The sequence below is a fragment of the Morone saxatilis genome, unplaced genomic scaffold (genome assembly GCF_004916995.1).
Source record: "Morone saxatilis isolate NCDOM2014 unplaced genomic scaffold, NCSU_SB_2.0 Contig2, whole genome shotgun sequence".
Taxonomy (NCBI): Eukaryota; Metazoa; Chordata; class Actinopteri; family Moronidae; genus Morone; species Morone saxatilis.
The window spans coordinates 23,515,931-23,530,543 of NW_023339762.1; the positions used below are offsets into that span (position 1 = coordinate 23,515,931).

At 39.2% G+C, this 14,613-nt stretch overlaps 1 protein-coding gene across 1 annotated transcript in view; it reads left to right on the forward strand.

Moving 5' to 3' along the window:
* The window catches only part of cdh13 (cadherin 13, H-cadherin (heart)), a 319,140-nt gene that overhangs the window by 171,472 nt on the left and 133,055 nt on the right, over positions 1-14,613 (forward strand). Inside the window, exon 7 of the mRNA XM_035665789.1 lies at positions 2,459-2,603. Coding sequence (XP_035521682.1) covers positions 2,459-2,603 — 145 coding nt within the window. The remainder of the gene's footprint in view (positions 1-2,458; positions 2,604-14,613) is intronic.

Below are 14,613 nucleotides of genomic sequence, written 5' to 3' on the forward strand. Positions count from 1 at the left end.
TAGGGTAAACACAGGTGTTAGCAATGGTACTAATTAAGACTGATGAAATGGACACTAAATGGAACAGAACCTTAATTAGTGTCATTGGTAAGACCCAAAAAATGTCTACTAATTCGTCAGGGGTACATTTAGCATCTTAAAGGAAAAGCTTTCCTGCAAGTTTTGAATTCTACTTTAATTTACGAATACAGGTAGCAAGTCATCAGCATCAGTCAGGAAAGCACCATTGTTCTGCTTGAAGTCAAGTTGTAACTTTTTTAGGCAATACTATGCATTGTGAACGATGTGTTTTGACATGTGCCCAGCTTCCAGCCCTAAGCGTGGAGCTTGTCAACAAAAAAAGTAGTGAAAAAGAGATGTGTGTGTTGAAGTTGTGCTGAACCTGAAACTGTTTCTTTTTTTCAATTGTTTCAAAATTGTGTCAACACAATACTGGAGTTTTATTATACAGAACATAACAACTGAACAATGATGCAGCTCATAAGAGTCACAGAGAGCATCTTTTATCCAGGTATACTTCAACTATAGGGATTTTAAGTGTCACTTTACATTTTCAGCCGTGCTAGCAGATGATAAGGTTGGTCAGTCGGTCAACCAGGTTGGTCCAAAATGAAATATCTCAGCAACTATTGCCTGGATGGATTGCCTTAGATTTTTGTGTAGACATTCGTACTATTAAATAGATTGTCATGAAATTTGGTTCAGACACTGACTTTGGTGATTTCATTAGTCCGATACTGTACCTGCAAAACCAATGACATTCCCAAAAGCCTCAGCTTTATTTTTTGTTTAATGCTAATTAGCAAATGGTGAACATGGTAAGCAATTAAAACCAGCATGGTAACATTGTCGTTGTGAGCATGTTAACATGCTGTCAGTAGCATTTAGCTCAAAGCGCCAATGTGCCTAAATTCAGTCTCACAGAATAACTAGCATGGCTTTAGCACATTTTATATGGCACTGTTCAATCTCCAGATATTATCATTATCACATCCGTTCACATGGTATAGGACATCAATTGATTTAACATCACTCATTAAAAACATATGTCCTTTTAAAATTAAATACATCCATTAATCCGCACATCACTGCCCCACAATGGCATTTTCTTTTATCATTGTTTAAGCCGTGGCAGTCAGAAGTCTGAGGAATGGTGTCAGTGTGACAGAGTTTATTTAAATTGTATTAGAGAAATGACAGTTGTGAGTTTCCATCTGTAAGCTCCATTTGCCATCTAATAGGTTGCACAAAAAAAAAATTAAATGAGCCTATTAGTTTTTGAGTATTTTCAAGATTCACCTCTTTTACATTAATTTGGCACTATGATAATAATCGTCATTCGCAGCTTTTTTTTCCAGACATCTTTACTGTCCATTGTCCATGTTAAAACCCAACAAGAAGGCCCTAACTGCAAAGTTTTTGGGCAGGTATAAATCAATTAAATAGAGCAGTAGAGAAATAGGCAGACTGACTAAACAGGACATGGTTGTCCCACTCCGGATTAAAATCAGCTTGTTTGCTGAATTGATATATATATATATATACAGTACAGTTAAAATATATATTTTAACTGTACTCCATTAAGCTTGCACGGTCCCTTAGGTGAACCAGTGGGATGACTAGCAATACTGCAGAGTAGGGAGAGGCTGAATGCATAAATATGTGATGTGGGCCGATGGAGGATCACTTGGTAGAGGTATAGCCGAGGTGAAAGAGGTGGAGAGGAGGAGGAGTAGGAGATGAGTAATCTTAATAGGCTTGACTGCAGGTTTTATCTGTAAATCTGTAGGTGCCTGTGAAGGAAACTTGAGTCTGGAAACTGGATACATATGCAAGGACACGATTCTGTCAGGTTTAAGGAGAAATAAGAAAACAGTCCACCAGATAATCACAAACACATTCATTTCTGCTGTATGGATGTTTGAGGTTGAGTGATTGCATGGCCAGTGTTAAAACTACAAAAACTGGTATCTAAGAGCAAATGTTATGGTATAGCCTATATTAAATGCTCAGGTACTTTATAGGCATACAGGAATAAATAATTTCAAACAGCTTCTCTCGAGGATAAACCTTATTGTTCGGCTGTATATAATTATTATAAACATACAGGAATAAATAATTTTATTATTGGTATTCACTGGCAAAAAGATGGACTAATTGCTACTGTGCTTATCTGTCTTAAGTTGTCTGTTAAAAATTCAGCTTTTAAGCATTATTGTCATTTGCAGAGGTAGATAACAGCTTGCCGTGATGTTTGCAGCTCAAATGAAGTCAGTTTTTTAACTGTGGCTGTCTTTTCTTTCAAAGACAGGTGGGATGTTTTTGTAGACGGATGCAGAACAGCGCAGATTTTGAACCAGCCACTTACAGTTTTAGGAAGATTACTGCAAATAAGACTTACCCCCAGGACACCATCTTCATCGTGGAAAATAACTCCTTTATCTTTTCATCCACACAGCTGGAAGTTTCAACCACAGACGAAGCTGGAAATGTTGTCGAGGGACCGGCCACACTAGTGATCACTGTCATTGACCAAAATGACAACCGGCCCATCTTCAAAGAGACACGCTACACAGGAGAAGTGCTCGAGGGATCCCCTACAGGTAGGTGACATTGTTATATTGAAGGACCCAGGAGAGATCTGGGCTGTTATTGGATTTATCTGGACAGCAATATCACACACGCTGTGATTGCTGCACTTGAGATGTCCTCTGATCGAAGGCTAGGTGCGGTTGTGTTGATGATGATGTCTACATTTGTGTCCTGAGCCCAGTGGTTTGTATGTGTTGTTGTGAGGATTAAGTCAAAAGCTCATTGTACATGGCTTGATAATAAAATAAACATGAGAGCACTGAACTTCTCAAGTTGCAGAGGCACCTGACCTACATTATATCTTGAGGCCACATATTTATAATTTCAGGACACCAATCGCATGGGTGTACACTTTTCAATGGTTAGCTGACAAACGGCTTCTCTAGAGAATCAACCTTATTGTTCGGCTGTATATAATGAATATTAGATTCAATTCATATTCATATTTAAGCCTTTAACACAAAATACAAACACAAACATAATGCACACATTTTGTATTATTTTTGCTTCATTTACATTTTCACCACACACTACTAAGGATTCACGATTACGATATTAGTTATTAAAGATTATTTATTATTATTCTATAGACAATTTGAAAAAAAATAATGCTATAAGTCAAACTCATATTTAATTTTTATTGTGCATTTTGTCTCTTTTTTGGCAAATCAATTACACTTGAATAAGAGAGAGTCTGCAATCAAAATTGTACAAAAGCATACAAAAAGAACAATTACACTAATTGTGTAACCACAAAGGGGACATGCAAAGAAACAGAAATGATTAAAGAGGTTCTGGACCAACATGATATCAATATTTCATTTCCTAAAATCATCGTTATTGTCAAAGCCAGTATAGCGCGACAGCCCTAACATTAATTTGATAACAGCATTTTGTACAAGAAACATGTAACAATTTGTTGTTGATAGATCTTTTATAATTGTAGTAATGTTAAGTCGGTGTAACTCTAAGAAACTTTGTGAAAATTGAAAATGACTTTGGCATTTCCCAAGTGTTATCAGAGAAGATACTGTGCCAGTGTGATAGAGAGCATTACACACCTACCCTTCATGGATCCTTTGTATAGTGCTGCCATGAAGGGGCTAAAAGCCACAAAACTATTTCTTCTCTTTACTGACATTGTCCCATTTTTCTACACACTAAATCTTATGACATCAAAATAACCTGAAAGATGCTATGCTTACATTGGCAGTAAATAACCTCATCTAATACCTAGTACACCCTCTTTTCACCCTTCCCTTCTCTCACTCTCTCTCACACTAGAATAAATTACAAAAAAAAGATGACTGATCATACCAGTAGAAGTGTTTCTTACCAAAAGTGTGGAGCTGTGTTTTAGCATATTCTGAAGACATTTCAGAGAAATAACATAAGACAAGATAAACTTGTATCTGACGACATTACAACGAGGCAGCCAGGATTCTTCAATCTGAATCCAGTGGATACAGATTTAACTGTTTTGTGAGTCCCTGCAGTCATATGGTTGTCATTTCAGTATTCAGTAAGGCGTTGTCAGCATGCCTTTAACTTCAAATGTGTGATGTTACAACTACGCTACTGTGAATTCCTGGATGTGTTGTTGCTTTACTGGATGACTAATTTTAGGTTGCCTTCTAATGTCATTTCCAAATCTATACAGTTTGTCATCGTGGCTACAAATTATGGATCAGCCTAACAAATAAAATAAAGAATAAGAGACCCATGAAACCGTAAGGTGTAGGACCACTGGTAGTTTCATTGCAGGAGCTGAAATTGGTCTAATCAGAGGAGGAAAGATTAGCCAGAGCTCACTGAGGAAATCCACCTTAAAAGCTTTTATTTTGAAACATATATTGTTTCTGGTGCTTTTTCACACTTCACCTCAATACTAATATTGCCTTCAAGGATTGTTTTTTACATGTATCGGTCAACAAAGACATGCTTGAGTCAAATGTCTCTGAAATAAGCATGAGCATAAATGCTGAAATTCGTTGACTTACTGTAGTATATGACACAATATAGAGTAACAGAAAACATTCACTTCCTTTTCTCCTTCTCTCCTCTCCTCTTCTCTGGAAGAAGGAATTTGAAAGCAAAATACCATTTATATAATCGATTGCCAAGTTGTTTGACAGTTACCTGATTCTGATGATAGATATATACTGACAGACTGTTACTTTATGGACTATGGTAGGAGGCTCTGCACTATACTTTCCTACACATCCCATCTCATGGTCAAGTGTTCAAAATGAATCATTCTGAGGCAAAGCTGGCAGAGCCTTTGAGAAGACTCTTCACCTCTGGCTTTTAGTGTAAATCTTAACATTCTCTTAGATGCATTTGTCACTTTGTCACCGTATCTTCTTTCTTGGATCTCTGAGCGGTTCACTGCTGTCACTGCTCTGTTATTTTAATGTGACAGGTGTGCCCTCACTGGGCTGAAATATAAATAAATGCTGTTTGAATGTACAGTGTTTCTATTTCAGGAAAGTTCTACTTTTCTAACCTAATGCCACCTTTAGACAAGCTGAGTTGTGTGTCCCGACGATGCAGTCTTTAAAGCAGGGGAAATTAAAATTCAAACAACTGTGGTGTGAATGACTGTCATCCACCACACAATGGTTATATGTGACATGATGCTTGGGCACGAAATATGTAGGCGGTCGCATGGACACACTGTGTGTTGCTGTTCACTGCCAAATTCTCTTAGGCTCTTATTGTTGAATGGATTTCTACATTAGCTGATGGATCTGGATTTACATTTCTGCACCTACAATATTAAATTGGTAATGATGGGGTTCTGTGGTATACCTGCTCTGGACATTTAAGAGAGACTGCACTGCCTTTTGAAGGAAGGAAGTGGTGATTTGATTTGCTTTTTCTATTACTGTCAGTTCCTACCACACCTACTGAAATTATTCTTCTTCATCCCACAAGGTTTTCATAGTTGCACCACATGGTGCTCTTGACGACATTAGTGAAAATCAGTTGCTTCGCCCTGTGTGCCCCTGCTGTTCACCTTGAACTGTGTTCCACTGATTCACTGGAAAAAAGAGACCCTCAGGTCTAGCTGTCAAGTGTACGGATAGTTTGGAGAAAAACCTCTGTTGAATGTGTACGTCCCAGTCAGGTGGTTAGAGGTAGATATCACAGACCGGAAAATAAAAAACTACTGCGGATTTCTACCACAGCTCTCACTATGTTTATTCTCACATCATTAGCACAAAAAAAGCCAACAGACAAAAACTGTAAAATGGACTTCAGGGACTGCAGATGAAAATTGGCCTGTATGGCTAAATCTGGCACATATCCACGATGGACCCAAGCGCTCATGTTAATTAATGTGCATTGTTCTTTCTTTTAAAAAATAAACATAATCACCAACAGGCTTCACAGATAAGAGGATCGTCAACAGGCCAGGCAGAGGAAAAGAACAACACATACACACACCACACACCACACACACACACACTCAAACACCGACAGCTTCCCATAGAGACATCTTGAGCGGTTGTCAACTTCATGCTGAACTTGTGTTATGAATTGTTAATACAGACATTGCTTATGCGATGGTATGTATTAGGTAAGCAACAGCATGTCATTACTGGCTATACAGAACAGGATAGTAGGCTGACAAACAGTTGAGTTGCACAGTTGAATCTTGTTAGCACACAGTCAAGCTAGAAAGTGCAATGTGATGTTTTGATCCTGCCGTGAGAGAACTGAAATAACAGAATTCAATTGTCAGGCAATTGGCTGTTCATTCCATGCTTATATATATGATTTTGATAATGTGGGTTCCTGACCTAATTCAGAGATTGTGTGTTTTTACTGTAACTGTCTACAGTTTAGTACTAACAATCATAGAGCCCATGCAGACTTACCTGCTTACGTAGTGTTTTTAACCGCATAAGCCAGAAAAGGAGCACAATGGGAGTCAATCGGAGATATGACAAATCCCCAGCAGGAAAATCTCTTATTGGTTTGGCCCAAGTGAGGGCCAGACCTCACAAAACACCTGAATCATCATAGTAGTTTTTAGCCCTGACTCTGTTTAGTAGACAAGTTAACTCTGGCTTCTGCAAGCTCAGCACCAATACATTTTTAAAAAACTCATTTCACATTACTGGGCTAGATCTGATATCATCCACCAGAGACCTTCTTGCTTGACGTGATAGAATTGAATTTGGCTTTATATGCAATTATTTGATACTGTGTCCTTTATTTTTTTTATTTATTTTATACATCAGTATCAAAGACACTCAGTAAATGCTCTTATAACCCCGAGCTTCCTGTAAGCTGCCATTTCCTGAGTGGATTATAGCCTTGTTGAATAAACCAAAGTGAGCAAAACAAAATGAACTGAAGTTTGATTTTATTCTCAGTATGGTATCATCTGACAGCTCCTTGGCACTTTAGTTGCCATGGATGCCAGATCTAATTGAGCTCAGAGATAAGATGAAGGATGCATGCTCTGAAGACTGTGTTTCTTGCATATGCCTGCAAATCTGTGTACTAAATAGTCTACTTAGCCAACATGTCAGTTCAGCTTCAATGATCTGTCTAGCAATAAATCAATCATTCAAATTATATTTAACACCCTGTCAGTTCCCATTAGGTTTCCTGGTCAATAGTAGTAGATTATACATAGATGCACAGATAGTCAGACATCTACCCATGCTTGCTGTCAGCAATGTTCATGGTTATTATATAAAGCAACCAGCAACATAGGGATATGTCATATTTGAAATAGTCCACTAAGTTATGCAATGCCTTGTAAAGAAACAAACTGACAACAAAGTCAGATAGTTATGTACATCTTCAGCTCGATATGGTGAACAGTTGCCTATATTTACACATTCAGCAGATACAGAATAACATTATCATTCATTTGGAATCATGTTCTGGCTACCTGGTAAGTCCAATGTTCTCCCTGGTTTTAGCTCTGAGGGAAATATCTGGCTCTGTGATAGACAATACGCTGAAACCATAGACTGTATAATTAAAAACAGACCTGGCCTCTGTGAGGTCACCCTGCTGACAGCCCCTCAATGTGGTGGCTCTGGCTGTCGCCATGTTGGCAATCTTGTGTCGGTGTAGCTGAGGCAGGCTAAATGAAGCCTGGTTACTGAAACCAACCACCTGCGACTTTTTGGCACTTCTATATTGGTTTCATGCCAGCCACGGAGGTTTCTACTTGGCTTAAACTTGCTATAAAACTCCATAAATTTCCATAATTCTCTGTGGGTTCTATACTATGAACAACCCCTGGCACAAACATGCAGTTAGAGACATTGTTTAAAAAAACATGTGTGGAAGCTGTCTATAAAGTTATATTAGATGACGGTGACCTTGTTTCCTCCCACTATATTCACCTATGGAACATGGAGTTTAAAAAATATAGTCACATTTCTTAACTTGGCTTTGTTTGAAATCAAGGGATTGAGTGCATAATAATAAATCCCTGGAAGGCAAGCCAGGTAAAGACAGCTAGAACCATGTGAGCAAGACCCAAAGGAGTGAAGGGTTGACCACAAGTGAAAAGGGAGTTCTCCTCTTTTCAGTTGGTAGAGCTGGCGACCCATATACTAAGTTGCTGCAGCGGCCCAGGGTTTGAATCCAACCTTCGGCCCCTTGCTGAGTGTCATCCCCTCTCTCTACCCCCCTTTCCTGTCTATCTTCGGCTGTCCCTATCAATAAAGGCAATAAAAGGCCCAAAAGATAACTATAAAAAAATAATAATAATCATTTCCTTGCAGCTAATGTTGTAGTCTGTGGACGTCCTTATCTCAAAGGTCCAAAAGTTCACCAAAATTAATTGTTGAACTTTTGACTCGCCTTTTACTACAGCAAAATTTATCACAAACTTTTATTTCTTTTTTCTGTTTGAGATCTTGTTTGGGTTTTAACATTTATTAACAAATTTAACTAACTGAAGATTTTTTACTTTGTCTAACTCGTGTTTTTTCACGGTTAAATTATGCAAGTTATGGGGATACATGTTTTCTGAGAGAACTCTTATTTTGAAGTGTCATTTTATTTTTTGTTGTGTCTCCCTGCCTCTCTCTCTTATGGCTACAAAACTTTCAACCAATGCTGTCTTAAAAAAAAAAAAAAACTCTAAACAGCCTCTAAAGCATGCATGAGTGTATAAATGAAGTTAAACTGTATGTCGTGTGTGTTGCATGTGTTCACGCTTTTTTGAGAGAATATGTGTGCATGTGCTCTTCCACAATGTGTGTGTGTGTGTGTGTGTGTGATCTGTTGCAGCGCAGTGTGTGTGTTATACAGTACTGGATGGGCAGCAGGGGAAGCTGTAGGGGAGAATGTCACAGTGCTCTGACATTTCTGTGCAAACTGATAACAAAGGCAGCCAAAGCCTGAGTCTCCTGGCAAGCCCTCTCCTTCCTCTGTTTACTCCTCCACTCTTCATTTTTTTTCTCTATCCCTCTTTATCTCTCCCATTCTCTTTTTCCTTCATGCCCTGCATTCCCTTGGGCTTTGTGTACACGCTATCCTACTCCCTTTTTCTCCTTACTCCCACATATTTGCTGTTTTGCTATTCTTTCCATCTTTGCCCTGTCAACTAACTTTTTCATAACTACTGATATTGACTTGCTTTTGCCCCACCTCACCAAGGGCTGGACCACATCATAACTTTTGCAAATCGAGTTTGGACCAGAGTGTTGATGACTTGCAATGATATCTGTGTTTTGTTGACAATGCTTTATTTATTCTCTCTGAATATGTCATGAACAAGCAAACATCCCAACTGACAACAACTGCAAGAACAAGGCCGGTGTTATTTTATATTTTCTTCATGGTAACAAACACCATGAATTGGCCGAAACCAAAAACGTGTTACTCTGTCTGTCAGTACTTTACAATTTCCCGTCCCTGTCTGTAGCACACAGGCCCAAACTCAATCATTTCCACTGAAGAATAAAATCTTTTCTTTGGGAGGGTGGAGCTAGTTTCAGTGACAAATGAATATATTTTGTGCTCTCGTGAGTATTAACAGCAGCAGGACTATGTACGGGGGATCGACTTTAAAATAACCTATAGTGCAAGTGCTATGGTCATTATAATAAAGGAAACATGTCACCACAGCAACTGTGTGGCTCATGGTGGGATTCTCTTCCCTGTATTACATTAGCATTTTTTTCACATTAAAATCAACTGAATATTTCATGTGAGACACTTGCTAATACATACAGTTTGAGTTGTATTGGTGAACTGAGCTGTTTGAGTTAAAGTAAAATCCATTACATTGAAAAAATAATGCAATTAATGTTAATGTCATTCTTTGCATGATAATACAGTTTGGTGCAGATTGATTTAAAAAAATTAATGCGAGGTTAATGCTGCAGAGTTGCCTGTCACTGTAACATAATTACATAATTTAAGTAAGTGTCAGTTCATTTTTAAGTCATACGATGGACGGAAACAAAAGTCGAGTGGGCTGCAAAATGGTAAACAGGACTGTGTTCATAATTTGTAGTATGGGCTGAAACATCCAAAATCACCCGTCCTGTCAGATAAGATGCATTTTAGAGTATCACTTCAGGCCAGGTGAAACTATCTAAAGTACTCCTAATCGAGAGAACAAGTTATTCCTCATCCCTGCGTAGGCATGGTAAACTGTTTCCACCATGTCACATACCTCTTTTCACTCCTCCATTTGTTTTGAGAGTCACTTGGGAGTAATTGTGGCAACATCAACAAAACAGTAACATCACTAAAAGTCATGCATATTGTCAGTGGATCCGCAGAGACAGAATCGTTTGATCTAAATTTTAGGGATGGAAGGTGTGCTGCTGGAAAATTACTGTGTTAAGGCTGTCATGTTTTTGGCAATTTATGTTTATCTTTCCTCTGCCAACGCCATGCAGACAAGTTAAACCTAGCATCTAGGTGATATATCTTATGTAATTGGACATGATGGGGTATAAATGAAGATATTACTCATAGCTGAGTCTCTGTTTGTGTTCCAGACTAATTTGTGTTTATATCAGAGGTAATTAAGGCCTGAGTTCCTGCTGTGAAGAGAGAGAGGGATGGATCTGGTCTGCTGTTCTGCTTTGCTCTCTGCTCACACATACACACACACAGGCTGGATGAATACAGCTTAGGGCTGGTAAATGTTGATAAAAACTTCCATCACGTCACATGTAATTTTATCATGATATAGTAAGTAAGTAAGTATAATTAGGGAAGGCACTTTGGTGAGCTATTTCTAGGGTCCTGACATTGTGCATGCTGTCTTACTAAAATGGCTTACTGGGACACTTAAATGGAGCAGAATCATCCTTATTGTTATTAGTTACACCTGAACAAAACAGGATTTCACCTTCTGCCACCTGGTCCAAACAGGCCAGAGGCATAAAAATAACCTTCAGTCATCCTGATCCTTGACATGGAAATTGCAGTACATTGCGACTGACACACCTTCTAGTGCTCCTTCCACACTGGCACAGGAGGACATTCTGTGGGAAGACCAATTGTCTAGAAGCACCCGTCACTTGTCTGCACCTGTCAGCATGCCAAAGAAAATCCTCAGCAAAAAAAAAAGTTAAACAACATCAATAGATAATTGTTAGCGCTGATACCTGGAGTAGGTTTGGAAAGGGCTAGTGGAAGATGTTGAGGCAGAGGGTTGGTTTGATGCCAACAGTAGTCAGTGGGTGCAGAGAAGGCAAGAAAGAGATTGATTCAGGAGATAGATAATGATTCAACTGAGAGATTACACCAAAACTGGCAGGTAATTTGTAGCATGATGGTGCCCGTTTGTCCCATTATGGTCTCTGTCTCTGCCTTTAACTTCCTCTCTCTCCATCTCTTTCTCTCTCTCTCTCCCTCCCTTTGTTAGCTGGAGAACAGTCTGTCCAACACCCTAACAGGTGAACCAATGTCCCACAATTCCTCATTATCAGCTTGTCAGACTGAGAAAGCCTGGCAAATTAATGTCCAAGGTATCTACTGAGGCTGCTTCCCAATTAACTCCAGGGCATTGTTGTCTTAGGATAAATGAGTTCCCCCGCCCCTTTGCACTTATGTATGTGTATGTACATGATGGTGTTTGGTTCAGTGAAGTAATAAGCCCACCTGGTCAACTTTTATTTTCCTCTAATTACTTGGTGACTCATGTTTAGTCTCGGTGAGTTGCAGTGTCGAAACTGAAAGTTATTAGATGGTGTGCCAGTGACATTTTCAAATTAAACACTGTATGCTGAATAAGTGATTGAAAGTGAGAGGATTTGCATTGTGAACATTTCAGTGAAACATAATCTAGTCCTTATGGCCAGTGGATAGAAATTCATACTTCACTCACTCATTTATATGCATCTGTTCTCTTTTCTCCAGTAAGGCATCATTGATTTTCCTGAGCCTTCTTAACTGAGCTATCTTCTTTTGAATTACCATAGGGAGCGATATGCATTACACCACTGAGAGGAAAAAATTGCATTCTAAATGGGCTATATTTTCAACAGTGATTTGATCTGAATATATGTGAATAGAACTTTATTTGAATACATTTCTGTGGGGTGGAGTAAATTATTTTGCTCCCTTGCGGGCATTATGTGGTTCCCTGCGTCATTCCAAAGCTAAATAGCATCAACATCCGTCTTTCTCTCTCTCAGCCTTCTGTCACTCTTTTTCTCCCTCTGCCTCTCTCTCTTCTCCTTGTCATGCACAAGTGTTATGTAGATGAGAATTTATTCCTAATTTCAGCGAGAGAGACTTGCCCAAAAGCAGAATGTGAAGCCCCAAAAGTATAGTTGTATAAAGGTGTATAGAGGATTGGGAATTCAAGGTGTGACAATGGCTCAACTCTTGGCTTCCCTGGTGGCCGTTCCACTACTTGAGTGCTGCTAATCTATTAAATAGTTTCTATTCTCCTTTGCCCCTACACAAAGTCCCATATCAACTCAGGCTTGATTATCTGTCCCTCTCTCCGGCTCGGCAGGGACCTGCTCCTCTCATTCACACACACACACACACACATTACACACACTCTCAAACCCCTCAGAGTCAAACAGACAAACCAATCTCTCCCCATCGCCCTATTTCCTTCCCCCCTCCCTGACAAGGAAAGACAGCCGTTGCCCCTTCTAAAACCCCCATTGCATTTCAGGTTCTCCAATTTAGATTATCTCCCCTCTTTGTTTCACAAGACCGATTCCAGCCATCATAGCTCTTCTTTATCAGAAACCAGCTCCCCAAAAGTCAGCTTTATAAAGGGGTTTCCAAGGGGAGACTTTCTCAGCAGATAGTGAATTATGAAATGTGCAGTTTTCTGGTTGTGATTTAGCACTTTATGTCACTTTACTTTGTGTAAGTAAAGGAATGGTTCACATTTTTCCAAGTCTGTCTTAGGATAATACCTGCATGCCCCATGTGTACATAGAGTTTTTGGTCACTTTAATTGTTCCTCCGGTCAATACTGACCCTGAAGGACACAATTCCAGTGTAAAGTATCGGGGGCAAAATCCTCAGCTGTTATTCCAAACTTCAGCTGAAACTAATATGAGGCTTTAGCAGTCCGAGTTAAATCAAGTGGGTTTTACTAAAGTTACAGCTTTTTAAAAGTACAAAGTTCCCTTCTTTTGATTTCCCCAGTTGATTGGTCAGTCTGTCTACCACTTTGCTCTAGACTAAAATATCTCAACCACTGCTGGACAGATTGAACATGGAATGTTGTACACAGTACACAGACACAGACACAAATTTTGTCTTGGTGATGGCCTGAACAGCAGGTTCACATTTTTTGGTTTTGAGTGAAATGTCTCAACAACTGTTGGATGGATTGCCATGGAATTCGGATGTCCCCCTCAGAATGAATTGCAATCAATTTGGTGATCTTCTGACTTTTCATCCTGCATCTGTTAAACATCTACAGAAGGGGCACACTGGTAGAGCTGGTGCCCCATGGGTTTGAATCCATCTTGTGGCCGTTTTTTTGCATATGTCTGTTCTATCAGATAAAAAGGCATCTACAGACAAAGCAAAATGTTACAAATCTAATCTATCTAAAAAATGTTGGCATCCTAACATGATAAACAAAGATGAAGAATATGTTAAACAATATACGTGCTAAACATCAGCATGCTGTGAGCATGTTAGCATGCTGTTAGCTCAACTCTCTGAGAGACTTTGAGTCTTGTTGTTTCAAATAAAAAAGACCAAAGACTTGGCCGAGGATTAGTGTATCCAGATCTTTTGTTATGAACCCTCATAGTGCAGACGCTTCCTCCATAATTCAATCTGCCATAACCACAAAACTGAAACTGATCCTGGGTAAGTGCTCCAAACAGCTTCACTAATAGATATCCAGATAGCCTATAGGTCATAAAAATGGAGTCTCACTCCCTATCATTACTGCATATCTCCATTTGATATCCTGGTGTCTCTCTCATCTTTCACCATATTGTTGATAATTACTACAAGAGTGAAGCTTTGGAGCAAATGGAAAATGAAAGAACTGTGTATTTATAGCTTGTTTACTCTAAGGACATCTCTAAAGAAGAAGAAAATGGGGACTTAAGGTTCTGTCTTTTAACTGAATGTAGAAATGTCAAAAGGATTCCAATTAAGCTCATAATTATATATATCCATCACCCTGACTGACCTAAATGAGCCAGCAATGAGATCATGGTGTTTGAACTAGCGTAGAAGCTGTCTCACAAACAGTCTCACAAAGAGCTTTATTCTCTCTTCTTCTGAGCAGTATGGCACTTCAGTTCTTTCATTAAGACACTGATCTGGGCACAGCGTACTGATGGGAATATGATTGGAAGAGACAGCCTCCTCCATCTAGCCGGCCTGTCACTCTCCCTCTGCACTATCTCCTACTTATTCCAAATTACTGCTGCATCCCGCTGTGTTTGAGGGGAGCTGTACTGTACACGGTCACTGAGAATCTTCTCTGACTAGTCTTGCTCTCCTTTCCTCTCTCATCTTCTGCAACAGTTCTGTCTTTTATTTTTTTATCTGACAGCAAGCAGTCCACCGCTTGGTTCC